We start from the raw sequence: 25,579 nt of genomic DNA, 5'->3' as shown, positions 1-25,579 counted from the left end.
GATCAAAACTAACAATGAAGAATGACTTTGATGGACTTATTGGTAGATTAGATACCTCTGAGGAAAGGATCACTGAGCTTGAGAGTCTGACAATAGGAACTTCAAAACAGAAAAGTAAAGAGAAGAAAAGACAACAAAAATATCCAAGAACATGGGACAAAGTACAAAGGGAATAACCTAAGCATAATGGGAGCACCAGAAGGGTAAGGGAGGGGGTGTGCAGAGAGAAAGGAACAAAAACAGTGTTTGAAGCCATAATGACTAAGAATTTCCCCCAAATTAACATTAAATACCAAGCTCAGAGAACACTAAGCAGGATAAATACCAAAAAACTACATTTAGGCATATAATATTTAAAATTCAGAAAATCAGAGATAAAATCTTGAAAGAAGCCAGAGGAAAAAACACCTTACCCATAGTGGAGCAAAGATGAGAACTTCATCCAACGTCTCCTTAGAAACTATGCAAGCAAGAAGAGGGTGGAGTGAAATATTTTAAAGTATTGAGAGAACAAAACCACCAGCTTAAAATTCTGTACTCTGTGACACTGTCCTTCAAAAGTGAAGGAGAAATACAGACTTTCTCAGACAAACAAAAATTTAGGGTATTTGTTGCCTGTAGACCTGCCTTCTAAGAAGTGTTAAAAATTCTTCACAGAGAAGGAAAATAAGCCAGAAAATCAGATCTACAGACAAGATCTTTGAAGGAATGAGTGAAAGTAAAATAGAAATTTATTTCTCTTTTTAATTGATGTGACAGTTTGTTCAAAATAATAGCAACAGTGTATTTATGTGTTTGTGTGTGTGTTTTAAATGAATAACAGCAGTGATATAAGGAACAGGTAGGAGAAATTAGGAATATTTTGTTATTGTAAGGTAGTTCCACTACTTGTGAAGGAGTATAGTATTATTTGAAAGTGGACTTGAATTAGTTGTAAATATATATTGGAGACTTTAAGGGAACCACCTAAGAAAGAAGTATAATTGATAGGCTAAGAAAGGACAGAAAATAGAATCATATACAATGCAGTTTTATTCATAATTGCCAGAATGTGGACGCAACCAAAATGTCCTTCAGTAGGTGAATGGATAAATAAATCATTACATTCAGACAATGGACGTTACTAAAAAAGAAATGAGCCTTCAAGCTATGAAAAAACACAGAGGAAACTTAAATGCATATTACTAAATGAAAGAAGTTAGTCTGAGAAGGCTATATACTGTATGATTCTAACTACATGACATACTAGAAAAGGTGAAACAATGAAGACAGTAAAAAGATCAAATACTGCCAGGGGCTAATGAGGAGAGATGAATAGGCAGAGCTCAGGGATTTTTAGGGCAGTGAAACTATTCTGTATGATACTATAATGATGGATATGTATCATTATATATTTGTCAAAATGTGTGGAATGTATACCAGTAAGAGTGAACTCTATCGTACTGTGGACTTTGATCATGATAATGATGTGTCAGTGTAGGTTTATCCTTTGTAATAAGCATACCACTGTGCTATAGAATTTTGGTGGGGAGGCTTGGGTGGGGAGGTTGGTTAGGGACAGTAAGTATATGGGAAAATTCATTATTAATGTCACTTCACCCAAATCATTCTTTACATTTAATGCACTCTCAGTCAAAATCCTGGCAGCCTTTTTTGTAGAAAGTAACAAGCTGATTGAAAACTTACGTGAAATGCAAAAGACTTAGAAGATGAAAGCAGTGTTAGAAGAACAAAGTTGGAAGACAGACACTAAGTTTAAGACTTCTATAAAGTTATAGTAATTAAGACAATGGTGTTGTCTTAGGATAAACCTATAAATTGGTGGCCAGATTAGAGACTATTATATATTGTCCATTGGTTTTCAACAAAGAGGCCAAGGTAATTTATTGGAGAAAAGATAGTCAGCAGCTGTTGCAGGAATAGCCAGAGGGGAAAAGTGAACCTCCCCTCTTACCTCACACCATATACAAAAATAATTTGAAATGCATCATAGACCTAAGTACAAAAGCTAAAAATTAAAAACATCTGTAAGAAAGTGGTATAACTATGCATAGCAATTTTATGGGCTCATTGAAATTTGTGTCAAGATCTTAAAGATTCTGATTTAAATATCAAACTCATGAAAGTGGAGTCAGGGTCAAATGGGAGCAATAACCGTAATGAGCGTCATTTACCCTCTCTCTTTAGTAAATGTGTGGTCAATATTTCTACTATAGTGATATAATGTAGAATCGTGGCAGGACTAATTTTTTAATAGCCTTATTTGTCACAGTCCTATAGCTATTAAGAGTCAAAGTGTCTTACTGGGTTTTTTTCAGTTATACTTTTCATTTTCATCAAGGCAAGTATATGTACTTGCCTTGGTGACTTTTGTATATTTTGTACATTTATGTATATTGTATGCTTATAGGTTATATATTTGGATTCATTGTAAATGGGTCTCTAGTAAGTTTTAAGGATCCATTATTGGACACTTTTGGTCATGTAACTGGCAACATATGGGTTTCTTGAGTATTTGGTTTTATCTCCAGTTCCCCACCACAATTGTTAGATTAAAATGTGTCAGTTATGAAATGGTAAGTCAGAAGAATTCTAACCATTGACTGCATGTTTCAGCCTGATAATGCATGTTTAGTTTATTTTTGTTTTTAATTTTATCATTTTAGTAACAATGATGATGTTACGTTGATTTCTGTGGAAAGTCCTAATTTGACAACTCCAATTACATCAAATCCAACAGGTATCTTAAGTTGATTAAAATATGATCTATGAAATTAGAAAGGCTCAAATCAGTATTTGCTTAAAATAGAGAATTGAATATTATCTTTCATTAAAATAAAAATTTTAATTCTTCTTTCAAGTGTTTTAATATATATGTAATTATATATTATAATTTAATAATATGATTAATATTATCTGAATAAATAAGTGATTCCTTCATATAATTGAGGTTTCTTTCTAACCTCGTGTTTATCAATTTATGGCCTTTTGTTTGTTTACTGTGTTTAATGGATTTGTAAGGTACAAAACTACTTAACCTTTCAAATATTTCATTATTTTTCTGTGTTTGCTCTGGCCTGTGTTGGTGGTAGTGATTTGGTTTTGTCTGTCTTTTTGTTTTATCTTAAGATTTAAAGTTTGGCTATTCTTTAGCATCTTTGATTTTTTTTTAACTTTTGGTTTTTTGAGAATACTTTGTTCCTCTTTAGAGTTTCTGTCTTATGAAAAAATCTTTACCCTCAGATTTCTAATAAAGTTCCTCTCTCTTAAAATGGCTATCTTGTTGGCCTATTAAGTCCTCATTCAAAATTTCCCATTTCCTTTTCATGTTTTACTATTTTAGAGTATTTGCCTCTTGATTTCAGAAAGCTTTGCCTTCACTTACAGAGCCACTCAATTGCTCCCAGGGCTCAGACTGTTAAGATTGTGAATCAGATATTTACAAGGGATATTAAGCATTTATCTGAGGTTTTCTCCTGGTTCTAGATAGAATGCTCCTCAGTCATCTCCAGAGTCTGGGTTAGAGATACTGTGAATAAAGAATATGTACATTTCCAAGTCTGTTTCCTCAAATGCCATATCAATTTACAGATGGATTTTCAAAAAAGAGTTTCTAATATAGTTGTAAAGTTACAGAAGGACAAAATCTTTTGAATCCAAATTAGATTTTTTTTTGTTTGAATTGGTTCCTTGGTCTTTGGAATAGGTAATGTCAATTGAATTACTTTTTTGTGATTATGTAATAAATGGTTAATGAGCATCCTCATTGTGTTTCAGCATTCATATGTTACAAAGTTCATAAATGTTTAATAGTTTACTAAATTTGTCAAATGTTGATATTTTAATGATTTTCTTCCAGATACTGGAAAAACTACATCAGGAAATTCTAACAATTCTAATAATTCACCTGGTGCTGAAACAGAAGTTACGGTAGGTAATAAATGTTGTCTCTGAATGTTGTTTATTTGAGTATGTTAGTTCTGTGAACTTTAGTGTCGCTACCTGGGGGGATGACTTAGTTTTGTCATTCATTCTTTGGGAGATTCTTTCTCTGTGAAATTAATGCCTGACTAGTTAGCATACCCAGGTTCCAGGCTAGCTTAAACATTAAAACAGTGACAAACATATTTCACAACCATACTTATTTACCACACTAACTCAGATTTTGCTTAGTCATATTCTCAGAAACCATATAGTATTTCATGAGCTTCTCTCTCCTAATAGAGTTAAACGGTAAGGACTTACAGAATATTCAGTCTCCAGCTTCTAAATGGCAATTTAGAATCTGTGTTTTCTTTTTTTTAAATATTTTCTGCTATTGAGGCAAAATCTTAGTTTTTTAACAACTTTTCAGGCTGTAGAGAAGAAGAAATTTGATTCTGTGATTGATCTGACAAAAGAAGCCCTATCAGACTGCAGCACAGGTAAGAGATTTGTCTTTCCTTTTAAGAAAGAGGGAAGGTAGCAGTTCAGAAAGTATTTGACCCATTTATAAAGTTTTAGTGTGTTAGTGTGTGTGTGTATATAGCTCTATGCAATTTTGTCATGTACAGATTCACGTAATGGTCACCACAATCAACTTGCACAACTATCCATGGGTGTTATATGATGATATAGTATGAGTCTTTTTGAGATTGACTTCTTTAACTTAGCATAATTCCCCCACAGGTCCTCAGAGTTGCATCAGTAGTATTGCTTTTTAGGGTTGAGTAGTATTCCATGGTGACTATGTATAATAGTTTATGTGTTCACTCACTGAAAGATAGCTGGATTGTTTGGGAGCTATTATGAATCTCTTTTCTGGTACATACCTTTTTTCTTTATATCAATAGCACTGTGAGAGGGTACTAGGGCATAACATGAAAATGTAGAGGAAAGAACGACAACAGTGCCCTCTTTCTCAGATTTAAACAGGAAGAAGTAAAATATAGTCATCTGGGGCTAGTCATCAGTTATAGAGTTTCACCTCTTAATAACTGCCCTTGAATGTTTTTGATACTCTTGATAAAATCTTGGAATATCACTTATTAGCATTAGAAAATTATGTAATATTTAAAAATGGAGAGTAGCATAGGAAATATATAGCCAGTTCCTTCTCCCCTTTCAACTGTGGATCCAGACAAAGGTTAGAACCATGGGAATCTCCAGGTACCTCATGACAGAATTAAAAAACCCTTCAGTTTCCAGTTTCATGATGAAAATTAGAAGTATAAATTTGAGGGGTGGGGCGCCTGGGTGGCTCAGTCAGTTAAGCGTCTGCCCACAGCTCGAGTCATGATCCCAGGGTCCTGGGATCAAGTCCTTCATCGGGCTCCCTGCTCAGCGGGAAGCCTGCTTCTCCCTCTCCCTCTGCCTGCTGCTCCCCCTGCTTGTACTCTGTCAAATAAATAAATAAAACCTTAAAAATAAGTAAATAAATTTGAGGGGTTCCTGGGTGGCTCAGTCGGTTAAGCGTCTGCCCACAGCTCGGGTCATGATCCCAGAGTCCTGGGATCGAGCCCTGCTTCCGGCTCCCTGCTCTGTGGGGAGCCTGCTTCTCCCTCTCTCTCTCTGCCTGCCACTTCCCCTGCTTGTGCTTTCTCTGTCAAATAAATACATAAAATCTTAAAAATATATAAATTTGAAAAATGATTTGTGAATCTATAATAATTAGTTACTTTTTAACTAAGATTATTAAATCATTTCTAAACTATAGGGTACAAGATTTAAGATACAGTAAAATAAAAGGTATGAATACAGATTCATCAGTGCTTTCGAAAATAAAGCAGACCTCTAAGTTGTGGGGGCCTTCAGTTTGAAATCTAGCAGTTGGACGGATAGATCATGCTAATTCATGCTGCTGACTCATGATAATGTGAGTCTGTTCATCTTGTAGAGTGTCCAGTTCTGAATAAAGGTATAGTTTGTCAGGTCAAACCTGGACTGTTTCCCATATTCCCAGGCTTAATGAACAGTATCACCAGCTCACCCAGTTTCCCAAGCTAGACATGAGTCGCTTTTGACTCTTGGATCTGCCTCATTCCACTGTGTAGTCAGTTTTCAAGGCCATCAGTTCTGTCTCCTGAAAAGCTAACGTGTTCAGTCCATATATTTCCTTATTTCAAAATTCCATCACCTTTAGCCTGCTCTACTGCCATAACTTAGTAACCAATGTTTCTACCCTTACTGCTTCTAGTGAGTCTCCCAAGCTGCCACTAAAACACTACTTCCTGTATATAAACCTGGTTATGTTTTTGTTTTTAGGATAAAATCCAGACTCCTTAGAAAGATAGATAGAATCCTTACTGACTTAGACCCTGAAAACTTTTCTAGCTTATGTTCTACAAATCCCTTACCTGTGCCTTAATAGTTTCTCAATAGGTAATGCTTCTCCTCTCCTTACCACCTCTGCATGTGCGGTTCTCTTTGCTAGGAATGTTCTCCTCTCTCTGTCTCCGCAGGTGTGTCTGATGACCCCACCCTTCATTCTTTCATATTCACTTTAGACACTTAGGCTGGACTGTTCCTTTCAGGCTCCCCTTACCATTGGTATTTAGTGCACATCTGTATTGTAGCTATATTACATTGCTCTGTCATTGTTTCTTTACATATGTCTTCCTGAAAGGACTCAGTTCTTTTCAGTGTCAGCGGCTTTATTAATCTGTAAGTTTCCATCCTTTTAGCACAACGCTTAGCACATAGTATACTTTTTCCAAAAAATATTGAATTAATGCAGATTTTCCACTAACTAGTTTTAAAGGAAATATAAGTTTACATACTGTGAATGGGAGTGTAAATCTTTCTGGGAGACCTTTTGTCAACATCAAAAACTTTACAAATATGTAAGCCTTTGACCCCAAAATTCTTTGAATAGTTACCTAAAGAAATTAAGTATATAGGGAAGTATAAAAATGTTCATCACAGTGCTGTGTGTGAAAAATAAAACTTTGGAAACCCTTAAATTTCTAGAAATAAAGGATCAATTGCACAAATTAGATTTATATGATACAGCAGTATTCAGCCATTAAAAATAGTGTTGTAGAAGTATGTGTGTTGATGTAAATGTGTTAGTAATGTAACGGGAAAAAAGTCATAAATGTATATGGAGAGAGTAGGATGGAGTAAAGGGCCCAGACTTAACTTTTCTGCCATAAACAACTACAAACTAAGTAAGATGTAATAAAAAAATTTTCAGATATTGCAGTATAGGACTACAGTCCCTGAGAGAAGGGAATGAATGAGATGAGCTGTACAGAGTGCCCAGCTTTCCTCCTAGACTGCGGTGCAGTGGAGGAACTCCCAAGCAGAGAATGGCTGTCTTGCTGAGGTGAGGAAACAGAGATTCATTCAGAGAGGTTGAGGCAACCGGAATGAAGGGAAAGAGTATAGTGTCAGAAGGAGGGAGCCATTCAGAGAAGGAGCTCCAGGAGGTTACCATAGAGTCCTCTTCAATTCTTGCTGAAGTATTAAGCCACACATGCATGGAGTAAAACCCCAGAAATCTTGGCAAAGAATGACCAAGGAGCTTTATGCTCAGAGGTGGGAAATGTTTCAGTTCTGACCAGCTGTAGTGGCAGATTCTTACTGAACATCTGGGTATAAACTCATCTTAGAACAAAGGCAACTGTAGCCTTACCCTAATAAAACCAAAAAATAAGCTTTGAAAGGATTGAGCTGAACTACATACAACTCGATAGCTTATCACACAGCCCACTGTGTTCTGTTAAAAGAAGAGAATGGAATTCAACACACAACCATTTAAAATTTATAATATCCATCATCCAATTTAAAAAAATCACTAGAGATACAGAGACCAAAAAATGGAATCCATAACCAGGAGAAAAATCAGTCAATAGAAACAAACTTAGAAATGACAGAGATGACAGAATTAACAGACAAAGACTTTGAAAGAGCTGATAGAAATATGCTCAAAAGGGCACCTGGCTGGTTCAGTCAGTAAAGCATGCAACTCTTGATCTTGAGGTTGTGAGTTCGAGCCCTGCATTGGGGGCAGAGATTACATAAATAAAATTTAAGAATTAAAAAAAAAGAAATATGCTCAAAGATAAAAAGTGAACAGGAACAAAATAAGAGAAATAAAAGATACAAAATAGAACCAAATTTAAAAAAAGAAAATACTTAAAGTTCCATGGATGGAATATAATCAGCATATTAGACAATGAAGAAGGAAAACAAATTGGTAAACTGGAAGAAATAGTACCTGACCAAATAGTTTGGAAAGAAACTATCCAAATTAAAGAAGGATTTAAAAGAGAAAAGGAAAAAGGCTGGAAAAAAGGAATCAGACTTTTAATGAACTGTGGGATAACATCAAGTGGTCCAACATACACATATGGTCAGAAGTCTTCTAAATTTAATGAAAAGTACAAACCTACATAATTAAGAACTTCAGTAAATTCCAAGCAGGATAAATACAAAGAAAACCATAAACCATAGCAAGGTACATCATAATCCATTCCTGAAAACCAATGATAAAAAGAAAAATCTTGGGGCGCCTGGGTGGCTCAGTCGGTTAAGCGGCTGCCTTCGGCTCAGGTCATGATCCCAGAGTCCTGGGATCGAGCCCCGCATCAGGCTCCCTGCTCAGCGGGAAGCCTGCTTCTCCCTCTCCCACTCCCCCTGCTTGTGTTCCCTCTCTCACTGTCTCTCTCTCTCTGTCAAATAAATAAATAAAATCTTTTTAAAAAAAGAAAAATCTTAAAAGCAAACAGAAAACAAAACATTTTTTTCAAGAAAAAAATGTTTTCATACCCTAAAATATAGAGAAGAACAAAGAATTCAGTTTTCTCAATTGGAACGATATAAACCAAATGAAAGTCAAAAGACATCATTGAAAGGCTAGGGTAAAAAAAAAAAAATCCTTAACCTAAAATTCTATATCCACCAAGTATCTTTCAAAAGTGAAAGCAAAATTAAGACTTTTTCATATAAAACTTGCTGTTGGCAAACCTTCATTATCAAAAATAGAGGCACCTGGGTGGTACAGTTTGTTGAGCATCCAACTCTTGGCTTCAGCTCAAGTCATGATCTCAGGATCGTGAGATAAGCCCCACGTGGGGCTCCGCGCTTGGCACAAGTCTCCTTGAGATTCTCTATCCCTCTCCCTCTGCCCCTCCCACTCATGCTCTCTCTCTCTATAGAATAAATAAATCTTCAAAAAAATAAAGGAAGTTCTTCAAGCAAAATGAACATGATATCAGATGGAAAGTGGGTCTACATGAAGGAATATAACACCATATTGTAGAGCTTATAACATATAGAAGTTAACATATGACAGCAGTGCTGCGTAAGATGATCAGGGGAATGGACATATGCTGTTGTGAGGGTCTCACATTATATGACTAGTATGTTATTTGAAGACAGACTAATAAGTTATAAAAGATACATATGGTAATGCCTAGAGCAATAATTTTTTTATGTGGAAGTCTAGCTAATACTAGTGAAGATAAAATGGGATTTTTTACATAATCCAAGAGAAGTCACAAGAAAATGCAAAGAACAAATGAGACTAATAGAGAACAAAAGACAAGACGGTAGATTTAAACCTTACCATATTGATAATTAGAATAAGCGGTCTAACATTAAAAAGCAGACATTGTTGGACTGGATAAAAAAAAAAAACAAGACCCACCTGCATGATAATTATATGATGCACTTTAAATATAAATATATGCATAGGTTAAAATTAAAAGGATGGAAGAAGACAACTAGGCAAAAGCATGCAAATACTAATCATGACAAAGCTGGAGTGACTGTGTTATCGTAAAAACACTTCAAAACAAGGAATATTACCAGAGATAAAGAAGACCATTTCAAGTGGCCAACAGAAACATGAAAAAATGCTCAGCATCACTCAGGATCAGGGGAGTACAAATCAAAACCACAGTGAGATACCATGTCACGCTGGTCAGAATAGCTAAAATTAACAAGTCAGGAAACAACAGATGTTGGTGAGGATGTAGAGAAAGGGGAACCCTCTTACACTGTTGATGGAAATGCAACCTGCTGCAGCCACTCTGGAAAAAAGTTAAAAATATAGCTACCCTACAACCCAGCAATTGCACTACGGGGTATTTATCCAAAGGAAACAAACATAGTGATTTGAAGGGGGCACATGCCCACCAGTGTTCATAGCAGCAATGTCCACAATAGCCAAACTATGGAAAGAGCTCAGATATCTATCGACAGATGAATGGATAAAGAAGATGTGGTATATATATACAATGGAATATTACTCAGCCATCAGAAAGAATGAAATCTTGCCATTTGCAATGACATGGATGGAACTAGAGGGTATTATACTAAGTGAAATAAGTCAGAGAAAGACAAATACCATATGATTTCACTTTTATGTGGAATTTAAGAAATAAAAACATGAACATAGGAGAAGGGAAGGAAAAATAAAGTAAGAGGAAAATAGGGGAGGCAAACCATAAGAGATGCTGAACTCTAGGAAACAAACTGAGGGTTGCTGGAGGGGAGGTGGGTGGGGGGAAGGGATAATTGGGTGATGGGCATTAAGGAGGGCACGTGATGTAATGAGCACTGGGTGTTATATACAACTGATGGATCACTAAATTCTACCTCTGAAATTAATTTTTAAAAAATTTCATAATGATAAAGAAGTCATTTCATCAGGAAGATCCAAGGAAACCTACATGTGTATGCATGTAATTGTAATATTTCAAAATTCCTGATGCAAAAACTGATAGGATGAAATGATAAATAGAAAAATAAACAATTATAATTGGAAGTTCTATCACTCCATTCTCAGTAATTCGTAGGGTATGCAGACAGAAACTCAAGTTATAAAACCTGAGCAACACTACCAACCCAACTTAACCTACTTGACATTTGTAGAGTGCTCAGTCCAAGCACAGTAGAGTACACATTCTCATTAAATGCATATGAAACAAGCAGTAAGATAGGTTGGGTTCTGGACTGCAAAACTAGAGAGAGAAAGAGAGAGAGAGAGAGAGAGAGAGAGAGAGTGTGTGTGTGTGTGTGTGTGTGTGTGTGTGTGTGTTTAGAACACAAGCAAGCCAGTGGTGGGGAAGGGCAAAAGGAAAGGAAGAGAATTTTAAGCAGGCTCCACAATCAGCACAGATCCTGATGCAGGGCTCGATCTCAGGACCCTGAGATCTCTGATACAGCAGAATTAAATTAGTAATCAGTAACAGAAATAGCTGGAAAATCCCCAGGTATTTGGAGGCTAAACACATTTCTAAATGACCTATGAGCCAAAGCAATCAAAAGGGAAACTTAAAAATATTTTTAACTGAATAAAAATGGAAACACAGCAACATTTGAGGGATGTAGATAAAGCAGTGCTTAGAGGGAAATGACTACCGTTATATGTTTATAGTAGAAAAAAATAAAAATCTAAAATTAACAATCTAAGCTTCTATCTTAAGATGCTAGGAAAAAAGAACAAATTAAACCCAAAGCAAGTAGATGACACTTTGCTATAGAAGATGTGGGGACGGCAGATAAGCACAAGAAAACATGATCCTCATCATCGTTGCTCACTAGGGAAATGAACACCATAATGAGACACCACAACATAGCTATCAGAATGGCTACAAATGAAAAGAACTGAAAATACACAAAGTGTTGGTAGGATGTGGAGAAAGCTGGAATTCTCATGCTTTGGTGGTAGGAATGTAAAATGGTAAAACCACTTTTGAAGTGGCTCAGCATTTCCTCAAAACATTAACTATACCCTTACCATAGGACACGGTCATTCCCGTCTTAGGTATTTACCCAAGAGAATTGAAAACCTGTATCTACACAGACTTCTACACCACTGTTTATGGCAACTTTATTCATAATGGCCCCAAACTGGAAACAGTACAAATGTCCATCAGCCGATAAATGGATAAATTGGTTGTGGCATATCTGTACCACTAAATATTACTCAACAATAAACATGAACACAATATGGGGTGCCTGGCTGGCTCTATCAGGGGAACATGTGGCTCTTGATCTCGGGGTCATGAGTTCCAGCCCCACAATGGGCATGGAGCTTACTTTAGAAAAATGAACAGGGGTGCCTGGGTGGCTCAGTCGGTTAAGTGTCTGCCTTTGGCTCAGGTCATGACCAGGGTCCTGGGATCGAGTCCCGCATCAGGCTCCCTGCTCAGCGAGGAGCCTGCTTCTCCCTCTCCCTCTGCCTGCCACTCCCCCTGCTTGTACTCTGTCAAATAAATAAATAAAATCTTTAAAAAATAATAAAAAAGAATGAACAAAATGTTTTTATGTGCAACAATATGGATGCATCTCAGAAACATTATGCTGGGCCAAAGAATTCTAAATACTGTATGATTTGATTTATATGAAATTCTAGAAAAGTCGAATCTAGTCTTTAGTGACAGTAGACCTGTGGTTTCACGGGGCCAGAGGTGAGAGAGATCCACCGAGGAGGGACACTGTGAAGGACTTGTGGGCTGATGAAAACATTCTGTGTCTTGATTTTGGTGATGGTTTCACAGGGGTACATTTGTCAAAACTCAGAATCACACATTTAGAATGGGTACATTTTTACTGTATGTAAATCATATCTAGATAGTTCATTTAAAAATCCAAATTTTAAAAACCACTTTTATATGACACATATTTACATGATGACTCTGTGTGTCTACGTGAGCATATACATGCAGCAGAGGATCTGAAAGGTCAAACATCAGAAAGTTAAGTTGAAACCAGAGGTCGCAGTTGTCACCTAGCAGTCGAACAAGCAACCTTAAAATGATGGGGTCCTGGCTACTCCTGCTTTGAACATTCAAAGCCCTGAAGAAATCCTTACTCATTTGTAGACAGATGAGGGTAAAAGCAGAGAGTGCTTATAAGGTGCTGGCGCTGAGGACACACAGGGTATAAACAGGAACTGGTTTGGGACCAAAGTCCTGTGTTGCCTCTTCTTATCATCCTCAAGTTGCATTTCTGTCTTTCCCTATTTTAAGGGCCAGCTGACTTACCACCTTGAGAGAAGCAGTGTTAGTTATAGGGGCTTCTGTTTGTTAGAATGTTTTGTGTGTCATTGACTGGAGGTTATCTGTGTCTGCTCTCCTGTGGTGATGAACCTGCCAGTTACGATCTCAAAGATCTAGCTCTAGTTAAGTAAACCATTTGGAAAGCCTGTTACAGACTCACTTAAAGTTAAAACTGGAAGATCATTACAACTCAAACAGGTTTTTTACCAGCAGGAAATAAACTGACTAATGAATTAACTTTGAAACACAATGCAGAATCTTGATTATCTTTGTGAGTCAGAAGAAAAATACAAATAAAAGAAATTTTGTTGGGGGAGATTCAGAATTATATTAAACAGTTATATCATTGCACACATAGTAGATCAAGATGGTTTTGATGCTTGTTAGATGCATTCAGACTTGTGAAGTTTTTAGCTTCTTGGCCCTACTACTTTCCAACAGGAGGCCCCGTTTCTTACCACCCCCCCCAGGTAGCCCCTCCCCAGTTGTTTTCAGACCATTCTTATACCTACTTAAACCCTCTTCCTCTCCCTTAGCCCACATTTTCTCTTTTTCCCTTTCCTTTCTTCCCCTCATCATCTCTCTCTCTTCCATTCTCCTGTTTGGCCCTCCTCCCTCCCCTCTCCCCTCTCCCTTACCACAGTCCACAATTTAAAGTTGACCCTCAACAACGTGGGGGTTATGGACACCAACCCCACATGCAGTTGAAAATCTGCATATAACTATTAATTCCCCCAAAACTTAACTACTAACAGCCGACTGTTGACCAGAAACCTTACCAATAACCTAAACAGTCCATTAACATCTATTTTGTATGTTATACGTATTATATACTGTTTTCTTACAATAAAGCTAGAGAAAAAATGTTCTTAATGAGGAAGAAAAAATAGATTTACAGTACTGTACCGCATTTAGTGAAAAATATCCATGTATAAGTGGACCCGCGCAGTTCAAGCCCGTGTTGTTCAAGGTCAGCTGGATATCTGATTGCCTCGAGGCTAACACACCCTCAGCAGCAGATTCCTTTAACCCCCAGACTGCCTGATATTTAGTTTGAATCCCCAGGACTTGCATGTGTCACATATTTATACTGGATTGTAAATGGCTCTGTGTTTGCAAACATCCTATTGACCTAAGAGAGCATAAGGCACCTCTAAGAACGCTGAGCAAGGATCCCTCTCCCGTGTATAATTTTTCCTAGTTCCAGGTGACGTAATGACTTAAGTGTTTATCTTAAGAGGGCATTTTTGTCACATTGAAAGGAAATTCTCTATATTTGGTACCTTTGGGTCTTGAACTTTTTTTTTTTTTAAATATTTTATTTATTTGACAGAGAGAGACACAACGAGAGAGGGAACACAAGCAGGGGGAGTGGGAGAGGGAGAAGCAGGCTTCCCGCCGAGCAGGGAGCCCGATGTGGGGCTCGATCCCAGGACCCTGAGATCATGACCTGAGCCGAAGGCAGATGCTTAACGACTGAGCCACCCAGGCGCCCTGAACTTTTTTTTTTTTTTAAGATTTTATTTATTTATTTTGACAGAGCGAGCACACAAGCAGAGGGAGGGGTAGAGAGGGAGGGAGAAGCAGGCTCCCCGCTGAGCAAGGAAGGAGCCTGATACAGCACTTGATCCCAGGACCCTGGGATCATGACCTGAGCTGAAGGCAGACACCTCACCGACTGAGCCACCCAGGTGTCCTAGGTCTTGAACTTTTATCAAAAGTTTATCATCTTATTTTACAGTTTTATAATTTTAGTTCATATTTAATTACCACCTAAGATGTAAACTAGTTTTGCTTAAAGGCTATGGAATTGATTATTGCAGTTAAATTTTACTTCTCAAACCTGTGTTCACAGAAAGTTCAGCATCCTCTGTTGAGTCACCTACAAACGCTGCTTTGATCTCAAAAGAGACAACCCCAGTGGCACAAAATGCAGCCCAGGTATGGATCAGAAATGCTCTGTCAAAGGATATGCATTCTCAATTAAGTGGAAGTACCCATTGTACTTACACAGAAACATTGGGGTCACATTTCAGCTTGTACTTTTAAAAAATGTGGTATTGTGCATCTGCTTATTTATGGAATCAAAATAATTTAATTGACTTTCCCAGAAACTCTGGAGGTTAAATATATATATTTTTTTTACCCAACAAAAGATTTTTAAGAGTAGTAGCCATTGTTGATGAAGGTGGAGGGAAATGGATGCTCTTGTACACTCACACTTTTCATGCAAATCAGCAAAATGTTTGGGGACACAATTTGGAAATGAGATGGAATATTTATCCAGAGTGTCTGGGACCTAATCCATTCTGGATTAGTGATATTCCAGAGTGTAGAAATTTTAATGCCAAAAGAAGCTTATGCTTAAAAAGACTGGATCCAGCCCCACATATTCCTGAAACATCCTTTTGTTCTTAAAATTTCGATAAATGGATCAAAGAACCGGAAGTTTATTTAGAACTGCAGTTGAGCACTTTAATCAAACCTGCCAGTTCAGCTTGCTAAACTTTATAAATGTCTTTCTAGGTTCTTGAGTCCTTTGAACACTTGCCACCTCTCCCAGAGCCACCACCACTACTACCTGAACTGGTAGACAAAATCCGAGATACACTTCCTCCCCAGAAGCCTGAGCTCAAAGTGAAACGGGTGCTGAGACCCAGGGGCATTGCCCTGACTTGGAACATCACCAAAATCAATCCCAAGTGCGCTCCCGTGGAAAGCTATCACCTCTTCCTCTGCCATGAGAACCCTAACAATAAGTTGATTTGGAAGAAAATTGGAGAAATTAAAGCTTTGCCACTCCCAATGGCCTGTACTTTATCTCAATTTTTAGCTTCCAACAAATACTATTTTACTGTCCAATCAAAAGACATTTTTGGGCGATATGGACCATTTTGTGACATAAAATCTATCCCTGGGTTTTCTGAAAATCTTACCTAAAAGAAAAGTCTTGAGTAATTATATATTGTATGGCACTGTTTTTTTTCATATTTGAGTTGTTGGTTTACAGTGTTCTCTAACACTGTTTGCCATCTTAAAGGGCCAGTTGAGATTGTGAACCCTTTGTATAGGGACAGTCCTCTTCCCTATGTTCTAAGAGGCCTCTCGTTTCATGAATTTGTGATTTGCGTTCAGTAAGTACTCCAGCGGCTATGTTCTACAGCCTACACTCTGGCGGACCCGCATCGCTGAGCAGTGCTGTGCACAGTGCCACTGCTGACTGGGGGCTGCTGCGCACTTCCATCCAGAGCCCTCGCGTGGAAGCCGCCACTGTTCCCTCTGCTGGCAATCCACGCTTGGTGGTCAGTGCAGGTCGGTGAAAAATCCGCTTTTTAGGAGGCAGGCTCATCCCGGGGGTGCATCTCACCAAGATCTTACATAAATAAGTGTCTTCTCATTCTGTTCAAAATCTAAGGGCTATTAATTTGCCCGCTCCCTTATTTTTCTTTTTTGGCTATTCAGTTACTTGGGGAAAGAGTCTGGAGGTTTTCCCTAAATCTGTTTGTATATTTATATTTAGATATGTAATAAAATTAGTTAAACATTGTGTGCTATGTACACAAAACGTAGAGTCTCTCTTATAAAAGCATTATCCAACCCACTGTTTCTGCTCCAGAAAATGGAGTTGTCTGCCTTAGGCTTAAGGCTTTCATTTGTTGATTCTTTGGTGCTACTCTCTGTTCATCGCCCAGCTGCCATGGTTCCTCAGAGGAACCCTGAAGGACCCCGAGAGAGGAGTCCCGGGCACACCCCTGTCTGAGGGGCACTGAAGTGAAGCTGTGGCTAGCACAAGTCGCCCAAGAAGCTCAACGAGCGGGCACACTGGATAAGCGTGAGTCAGGGCCCAGTGCGATGCTGAGAAAACAAACGTAACTATTAGTGTGAAGAACAGTCTGCCCGCCAGAGGCGTTCTTTCCTGGTACGTGATGAATGTTCAGTCCTAGACGCTCTGAGATTTCAAAAATTGAATGAGGAATGGTTTTCTTTGGCATTTTATGAATGTCTTCACATCTTCGGTCATATATAAAGTTTTATTTTTCAGTCTCCTGTGTCTTTTTTTTTTTTTTTTTAAGATTTTATTTATTTGACAGAGAGAGAGACAGCGAGAGAGGGAACACAAGCAGGGGGAGTGGGAGAGGGAGAAGCAGGCTTCCCGCTGAGCAGGGAGCCCGATGCGGGGCTCGATCCCAGGACCCTGGGATCATGACCTGAGCCAAAGGCAGACGCTTAACGACTGAGCCACCCAGGCGCCCCTGTCTCCTGTGTCTTTACCTTCTGAAACATTACTACTGGAAAAGCCAGATTTGGAACTGAATTTGAGGAGATGAGCTGCCCTCTGTGAGACCCGGTTTCAGGCTCAGAGCAATGGTGAGCATCCTGCAGCACAGGACAGGGGCTTCATTTAGGGACCATTACACCCTTGGGGGGGTACGCAGACTAGACATTCATGTACAAGCCAAGCGAAGCCCAAAGGCTTGACACCATAAGCAAGATTTAGGTGTGCATCACCAAAGTGAAACTGCATCCCAACCAGCACATCTTCTGGAATGTTGGTGGCTGCACAGGGCTTAAGCAAGAGCTTTCAAAATAACAGGATGAGTGAGGAAGGCTGATAGTAAGCATCTTAGGGCTGGTGACTCAAGAAGCATTAATGTTTCTTGCCTTTTGGAAAGTGCAAGATTCTCAACTGTTATCCATGGCACCAGAAGAGACACAGCCTAAGGACAAGAAAGATCTAGTACACAGTACAGAGGGAAATGGATGCCCTGATTTTAGGCAGAAAGGGTGAAAGCAAAGAGGTCTTCCTGTGCCTACTGTTTCTCAGTGGCCTTCAGCTCAACACGATCCTTACGCCCGAGCAGCATATTTGGATTTCCTTCATGGATAGAAATACCAGGTAGTTGCATCTCTCCCCCGACAGAAATCTCCTACGAGGCCAAAAGATAGGAACTGATGGAATTGGATTTTAGGGCTGCATTATTGGCTTTTTTTTTTTAATTCAATTTTACTCCACCCTCCAGATTTGTGGTAATGGGTAATACGTAAAAGTGTCAATCTCTGAATTTCTGTCACCTCAGCCTCTGTAAAGATTGCAGGAAGTTGATTCAATAAGGCTGATCTCAAGGGACACAGCTGTAGATGCTGTTACCAATCACTGGGGCAAGGACCCATGTCAAAGTTCTTTTCCTTTTTTCGATGGAGGGAAATAACGTCTGATCTGTGAAGATAATATTTCTATACTCAAGACTTACTGTTAAGACTATTTCCAACCCAATTCTATTCCCCTGGATTTGGGGGGGAGTCTAGTGTGTGCAGTTGGACAGGTTGAATGGAATGGATTTAGGCAAGATAACACAAGAGGCAGAGGATACTTGATTTTTGCAATATAATAGAGTTTTAACTCTTTGGATGCAAGGGAATACTCAGTTTGGGGGAAGGAGTACCTAATGGTAGGAGCGATCTGTGTGACTGGTGTCCAGAGTGCCTTGAAGAAAGGGTACAGATACAGCACGGGGTGGAAGCCACACATGGGGGTAATTACTCGGGGTCATGGGGTATTTTCTGGCCTGTCTGCAAATGAACCTGATCATCACAGCTTGAGGTCAGCTCCCGTTGGGCAAACTATGCTTCTCTCTCCATGAAAAAGAAATTGTTCCAAGAGAGGGACACCCATCTCTTGCTCACCCATCTCTTGCTCACAGATGGGGACCCACAAGTGGCAAGCAGAGATATTTGGGTAATTCAGCAGTAGGATATGGGACTTTCTTTCAGCCAAATGGGCTCTGTATAAAACCAGTTTGGTAAATTTATGGGCAGGGGTTATTCCTCTGAGCAAAACAGAGGCCAGGCATGGGTAGGCTGGGTTATAGCCCAAGACAGAGGAGAAATTCTTAGCAGTTGTGCCAAGAGGTTTATGACATGGGAAAGGTTTGGGCATGAAGCTCAGCCAACCCAAAATTGTTTTCACCAATTCATTAAATTTTCCCAGTGAAATATTCATGTATTCATTCATCAAGGAATTATTGAAAATCTGCCATATGCCAGACACCAGGCCAGGGGCTAACATGGAGAACAAGAATAGATACTGTACCAGGGCGCCTGCCTGGCTCAGTCAGTTGGGCGTCTGCCTTTGGCTCAGGTCATGGTCTCAGGGTCCTGGGATTGAGCCCTGCATCGGGCTCCCTGCTCAGCAGGGAGTCTGCTGCTCCCTCTCTCTTTCTGCCCCTCCTCTCAGCTCATGCTCCCTCCCTCTCTCTCGCTCTCGCTTGCCCTCACTCTCAAATAAATAATAAAATCTTTAAAAAAAAAAAAAAAAGTAGATACTGTCCCTGCCTTTTTGGAACTGACCTAAGGACATAAGTAAAAAAAACACAGGATTTTCAGAGAGCAACAATGTGATCCACGAGGAAACTGAGCAGGGAGATATGGTGGAGCATGATGATGAGGCTATGTGAGACAGGCCTGTCATGGAGAGCTTCTTGGAGGGGGAGGCACTTAGGCCTGAAGGATGAGAAGGGGCAAGACATAAGGATGTCAGCTGGAAGGGTTAGTGCCAGGTCAAGGGGCTTAACCCACACTCAAGAAAGTCCTCTAAAGGAACAGGATTTGGGTCTAAGAGGGTATCCCATGGGCCAATGAAATGCAGTGCATGATTCTTAGTGGATCCTGGATTTAGAAAAACAGCTCTAGAGGACATCATTTGGACAACTGGCAAAGTCCCAACTATAGACTATATAGAAAATAGTTTTGTGTCCATGTTAAAGATGGACATTTAACTCCATGCCTTGATGTCTGCAATTAACAAATGGTTTAAAATATTTACACACACACAGGAAGGTCAAAGCAAATATGACCGCAATGTTAACAGCTGGTGAATCTAAGTGGAAAGTGTATGGCTGTCATGTTATTCTTGTAACATTTCTGTAGGTTGAAAATTTCAAAATAAAAAGTTGGGGGACAAAACAATGGATCATTGAACTCTTCCAGTCCATGGAGAGTCTGGAAATTCTGATTTAGCTGAGATCTGCAAAACAGGTAGAGCTCACCAGGTTAAGAGCACAGAGAAGAACATCTGCAAGAGGCAGGTGGTTCAGGATAGTTCAGGGAGGCCTACAGAGGTTGGCAGGAGCTAGACCATGGACAGCCAACTGTAGAGGACCTCGGTCTCCTGCAGCACGGCCTTGCCTCCCCGCCATCGAGAGGGACAGTCTGTCTCTCCATCTCCTTGACTCTGGGCAGGTCTAGGACTGCTTTGACCAATGGAACACAGCAGAAGCGATACTAGGGCACCTCTCGGAGCTGGCCTGGCAGCGTCTACTTCCTGCTTCTTGGAAGCCAGCCACTGTCTAAAAAGTGCAACGACCCCAAGATCACCTTGTTGCAAGAAGCCCATTCAGGAGACCTTTGAGGACAAGATGTCACATGGTGGCAGAGGGGAGGCCCATGAGTGAGGAAGCCATCTTTGAAGCAGACCCTGGGTTTCAAACGCCCCAGCTGAAGTCATGGGAATCAGACAAACAGTTCAGCTGAGCCCCACTCAAATTCCTGACCCATAGTACAGCAAAACAAAAGCTATCTAAGCCTCTAAATTTGGGGCTTGTTTATGAGGCAGCAGCAAGACCTGGGACACTGTTAGACACTGGTAGTCCATGTTAGGAAGTTGGGTCGTTATTGTACATAATGCTGCTATAAACACAGGGGTGCATGTATCCCTTTGAATTAGTGTATTTTTGGGGTAAATACCCAGTAGTGCGACTACTGGATCCTAGGTCATTCTATTTTTAACTTTTTGAGGAACCTCCATACTATCGCAGTATTATTTACAATAGCCGAACTATGGAAACAGCCCAAGTGTCCATCGACTGATGAATGGATAAAGAAGAGGTGGTACAGATATATAGTGGAATATTATTCAGCCATAAAAAGGAATGGAATCTTGCCATTTGCAATGACATGGATGGAGCTACAGAGTAGAGTGCTAAGAGAAATAAATCATCCTGAGAAAGACAAATACCATATGATTTCACTCACATGCAATTTAAGAAACAAGTGAGCAAAGGGAAAAAAAAAAAAAAGAGACAAATCAAGAAACAGACTCTTCACTATAGAGAACAAACTGATGGTTACTGGAGGGGAGGGGGTGGTGGGATGGGTGATGGGGATGAAGAAGGACACTTGTGATGAGCACTGTGTGATGTACGGAACTGTTAAATCACTATATTGTACACCTGAAACTAATAAACATTGTATGTTAACTATACCAGAATTAAAATAAAAACTTAAAAAAGAAAAGCTGGGTCATTATCTTGGGAGTCATGGAGAGCCAATGAAGATTTCAATCAAGATGGTAATAGGGTAAGACAAGGTTGAGGAGATCTCTCTGTTTGCCGTGTAGAAACTAAACTGGAGAATGGGTGAGGGTGGTGGGTAGACCAGGGAACCGGGGTGACTAATTACAAGTCTATTGCAATGGTCAGAACAAGAGGACACAGCTGGGCTGGGGTCGTGGAAGTGATGTCCAGGGGCAGGAGAATCAAGAATGCTTTCCAGGGAAACTTTGATGCATATACCAGGCAGATCTCAGGATCCAGTTACTCTGCCCTGAGGCCAGTAAGGAGGGCAGAATAAATGTGCACACAGTCCTTCCTCCAAGAAGAATAACTTGGCAGAGGAAGATGTCGAATGACCATGAAAGAAATCACTGGAATCGTTCTCTTCTTTGGGGAGTATCTGATTTAAAAAAAAGAACTTTTACCGGACCAAACCAAATGTTTTGGTTCATAATTGAGATTTTAGATGAATATAGAGATGTATCTATCCCAGGTCAAGAGCCAAATGTTGAGGGCATTGGCAGGTTTGCATTTCACCTCCTATATTCAAGGTCACAAATTTCTTCCCTAAAAGGCCGGAGCGAACGATTTGGAAAATTGGCCACCAGGTGGCAGTATGCCTCTTCCCCACCTTTCTGAAATTGACATTAAACCTTTTTGTCCTTTTCGTGTTGAAGCCAATTGTCACAACACTACAAAATAATATATTTGAAATATGGTACCACTGTGGCAAGTTTTTTACCTAATATCTTAGATACATGGTCGTATCTACCTGAAACTAATATAACATTGTATGTTAACTATACCGGAATTAAAATAAAAACTTAAAAAAGAAAAGCTGGGTCACTGCCTCCCAGACCTCCACATTGATTCTGAAGGGGTTCAGAACAAGTCTCCCCAAAAATGCGCCCCTTTGCCATGTCGATTATTTTGAGCTGAAGGCAATCCAGACCCAGCAGGCTCAAGAAAAACTTTTACCTCTTCCTTAAACTACCTAGAAGGATTTAGGTAGGGGGCCTGGCCCAGAAAGAAAGCTATTACCAAGAGATAGCTTTTTAATCTGAACGACCTATCTGTACAGCAAGTCAGACATCTAATTACCAAACATTTGCTCTTCTTGTCCTGTGAGTCACCCTCCTCCGTTTTGAAGCCCCAGGACCCTATCTCATTCCTTAGCTCAAGATGACATGTGAGCCTCAGTTGCCTGGGTTGTCCTTGGGTCTCCTTGTCTTTGTGGGGGTCCAGTATGTACTCATTAAATTTATTTTTCTCCTGTTCATCTGTCCTATGTTCATTTGATTATTGGGCCAGTCAAAAAAACAAAACAAAACAAGAACAAACCTAGAAGGACAGAGGAAAAATGCTTTCTTTCTGGCAATTTTCAGTTGATTTCGATTTTGAACTTGATTCACAAATTATAACTGGAATTGTCACAGAAGTCAGTAGGCTTTTCAAAAGCCCTTCCCTGACCGTTCTCGATTTCAGAGCTTCAGTTCCACCTAGAAACGAAGCCCTTGCAGGTGGATTTTATCATCTTTCCTCCCCTCGTCCTTCTTCCACCCCCTTGTCACATTAGCGTTGATTGACATAGATTAAAATCAATTACTTTAAGCTGAATCCAACACAAGGGGAAGAAGGCTCATCTCGGTAAGATTCAAAAGCAACGTTCTCTATGTTGTCTGCCATGAAAATGTGAAGCTTTTCGGGTGGACTCAGTTGAATGTGGCAGATGAATTGCACAGCCCTGACTCCCATTATCATCCCCACCTCAGCTCTGCCCCATTCCCACGACAAGAAAAAGCAAAGCTTTCCAGAACTTTGCAGCAGCATGCAGATACAGATAATGAGAGAGACCTTCAGAGTTGTCAAGCAGAGCAGAACTTAAGGAGCAGGGGGATCTGAGAGAGAGAGACCTACAGTGGCTCACACAATTGTGGGGTCTATAAGGGAAGGCTCAGAAGGGGACAAAGATAAGATGCACCTGCTTCAGGGAATAAACACCAACAGAGTGTTTATTAATAACACCAACAGGCTCCTCGCGGAGCCTAGAAGGGTCTAAGAAAGAAAGGTTGATTGGTCTGGCTTGCGTTACATGCCACAGGACGCCTGATTGACCTGCCCATCAGATTGCCCACAGGGAGGGAGAGATGATTCTCCAAAAGGAATCTGGGGTGTTGATACCAAAGCAAGGGGGACTACAAATTAGCCACCAAAAAAAAGCAATAAATATCCACATGGTTAATAGGTATGTCGACAATCAGTGGACCACGTGTAGGAGAAGAGATTTTCTTTTTTTTAAATTTCTCAGTTTTGGTCAGACTACCCTGAAGTCCCGCCACCATCCTTCCATCCGAATCCCTGAGAGCTTGCTAAGATGGCAGATTCCCGGGCCCCAGGCCTTGGAGGGACGGACTCGAAAAGCCTAGGGTGCAGCCGAAGAATCTGCAGCTCAGCACACCCTCCCCACTACCCCCAGGGAATTCCAAGGTAGCGAGGCTGCAGATCCTTTAAGAAACCCTTTTCTCCCACCAGCAATTATAAAGACTTTTTCACATACAAGGATACAAACATTAGGCCAAACTGCGGGCGCCATCTGGCGAATCTCACATTTTGCCACATTCTGCCCCATCTTGCCCCCTGGGCCTCTCTGCCTCCCTTGCCAGAAAACCAGCCGAGCAAGATGGAGGCTGGAAGGTGAGGCTGAGTCATCATCCTTCAATAGATATTCTGGTTAGTGTCAACTCACCCAGGGGTGGGGAGGCCTTGCTACGCATATGGAGCAGGCAACTCTTTGGAGCTCCGAGGTCTGTGGTTCATGCCGAAGACTCCAGATCCCTGCTTGGTGCTCCCAGCAGCCCGCGGCTCCCATTAATCCCCTGGGAAGCTTCCACTCCCCGGCGCCTCTCCTCCCAGAAGGTCCCATCTCCATGGTCAACTCAGCCACCACCTCCTCCAGGAAGCCCCTTCTGATTCATTCAGTCCAGCTCTTCGGGGGCTCTGCCCACTCTGGAGACTTCAGCACTTCTTTGAACCACCCAATTTTTTAATTGTGGTGAAAAATAAAACATAGGAGATCCACCTCCTTAAAGTTTTGAGTGTCCGCTATCCTTCACCATAAGCTTGCTGGTGTGCAGGAGATCTCTAGAACGTTTTCAAAGCTGCATGAGCGGAAGTCTGTACCCCTGAACCCCAGGTCCCCCTCTCCCTTCCCCCCGCCCGGCTGCTGGCGACCCACATTCTACTTTCTGTTCCTCTGAGTCCTTGAGGTCAAGTGGTATCAGGTGGTAACAAACTAAAGGCCCAACAACGGTGCCCAACGGATAAAGAAAAGACAGTGTGTACGTGCAATGGGGTATAATTTGGGTGTAAAAAAAGAAGGCATCCGGGCACATGCTGCGCTATGGATGAACCTGGAGGACGTTATGCTAAGTGAAACAAGCCAGTCAAAGAAGGTCAAATACTCTACGATCCCGACTTACTGGATCGCACCTGTTACAACTTGGCCCGGAGACAGGTTTTCCGCCCCGGGCTACCCGTTAGGATCACCTGGAGAACTTGAACAACTTCCACACCCAGGCTGCTCCCCAGACCAGTAAATGACCACCTCTGTGGGATCCGGGCTTCAGAAGCATCCCAGGGGGCTCTGGCACGTGGCAAGGGTAAGAACCCGGGATCCGGGGTCGGACAATCTAACTTCAAGCCTTGAATCAACCACGTACTGGGTAGGTGGCTTTGGCAATAATGAGATTAACAGCCCTCACTGAGCACCGACTGTGTGCCCCCTGCAGTTGCTGCCGCCGCCAATCGCATTTTATAGGAAGCAGAGGTCTAGAGAAATCCAGCAGTTGGCTGCCGGGCGCACAGCACCGAACTGCTGGGACCCGATTGGAACTGAGGCGGCCAGCTCAGCAGGGTCATCAGCCCTGGAGAGGCAGGTCTCCTTGGTCCCAGGGAGCTGCTTCCTCATGATCTGGATGTCACACCTTACTCTGAAAAGGGATGGGGGGGCTTTCAGGATCCTTTCTTCTGGACCAAAGTCCACCCATCCCAGGTTGCCGTGGGAGGACAGAGGATGACAAAGAAGAAGAAGGGAGGTGGCTGCTCTTCAGGCCGAGCTCTGGTCTCCAGCAGCTCCCTCAGCTGTCACCCCCTCCTGGACAAGGCAGCAGGCTGTCCTGGCAATGGAACTTCTCCTTCTGGAAAAAATGAAAAAAATCTGTTACTCAAGGTAACCCCACACCTCCCTTTGCTCGCGTG

At 40.8% G+C, this 25,579-nt stretch overlaps 1 protein-coding gene across 1 annotated transcript; it reads left to right on the top strand.

Moving 5' to 3' along the window:
* The first annotated feature begins 1,402 nt into the window (after nucleotides 1-1,402).
* On the top strand, nucleotides 1,403-19,308 carry LOC115938971 (activating transcription factor 7-interacting protein 2). The gene is made up of 6 exons (XM_081818883.1): nucleotides 1,403-1,476; nucleotides 2,667-2,740; nucleotides 3,860-3,930; nucleotides 4,355-4,424; nucleotides 14,848-14,933; nucleotides 15,519-19,308. Exons 1-6 carry the CDS (start codon nucleotides 1,403-1,405, stop codon nucleotides 15,930-15,932), a joined length of 789 nt encoding a protein of 262 aa, XP_081675009.1. The 3' UTR covers nucleotides 15,933-19,308.
* Nucleotides 19,309-25,579: the final 6,271 nt, after the last annotated feature.

This window comes from Leptonychotes weddellii, chromosome 5 (assembly GCF_054177405.1).
Source record: "Leptonychotes weddellii isolate Sample4059 chromosome 5, ASM5417740v2, whole genome shotgun sequence".
Classification (NCBI taxonomy): domain Eukaryota; kingdom Metazoa; phylum Chordata; class Mammalia; order Carnivora; family Phocidae; genus Leptonychotes; species Leptonychotes weddellii.
This window is presented reverse-complemented; position numbering and strand designations above follow the sequence as displayed.

Coding starts and splice junctions, on each gene's coding strand:
- LOC115938971 (XM_081818883.1), top strand. CDS start 1,403: ATGTGTGGAATGTATACCAGTAAGAGTGAACTCTATCGTACTGTGGAC. Junction 1,477..2,666: donor CATGATAATGATGTGTCAGT/GTAGGTTTATCC, acceptor TTATCATTTTAG/TAACAATGATGATGTTACGT. Junction 14,934..15,518: donor TGGCACAAAATGCAGCCCAG/GTATGGATCAGA, acceptor ATGTCTTTCTAG/GTTCTTGAGTCCTTTGAACA.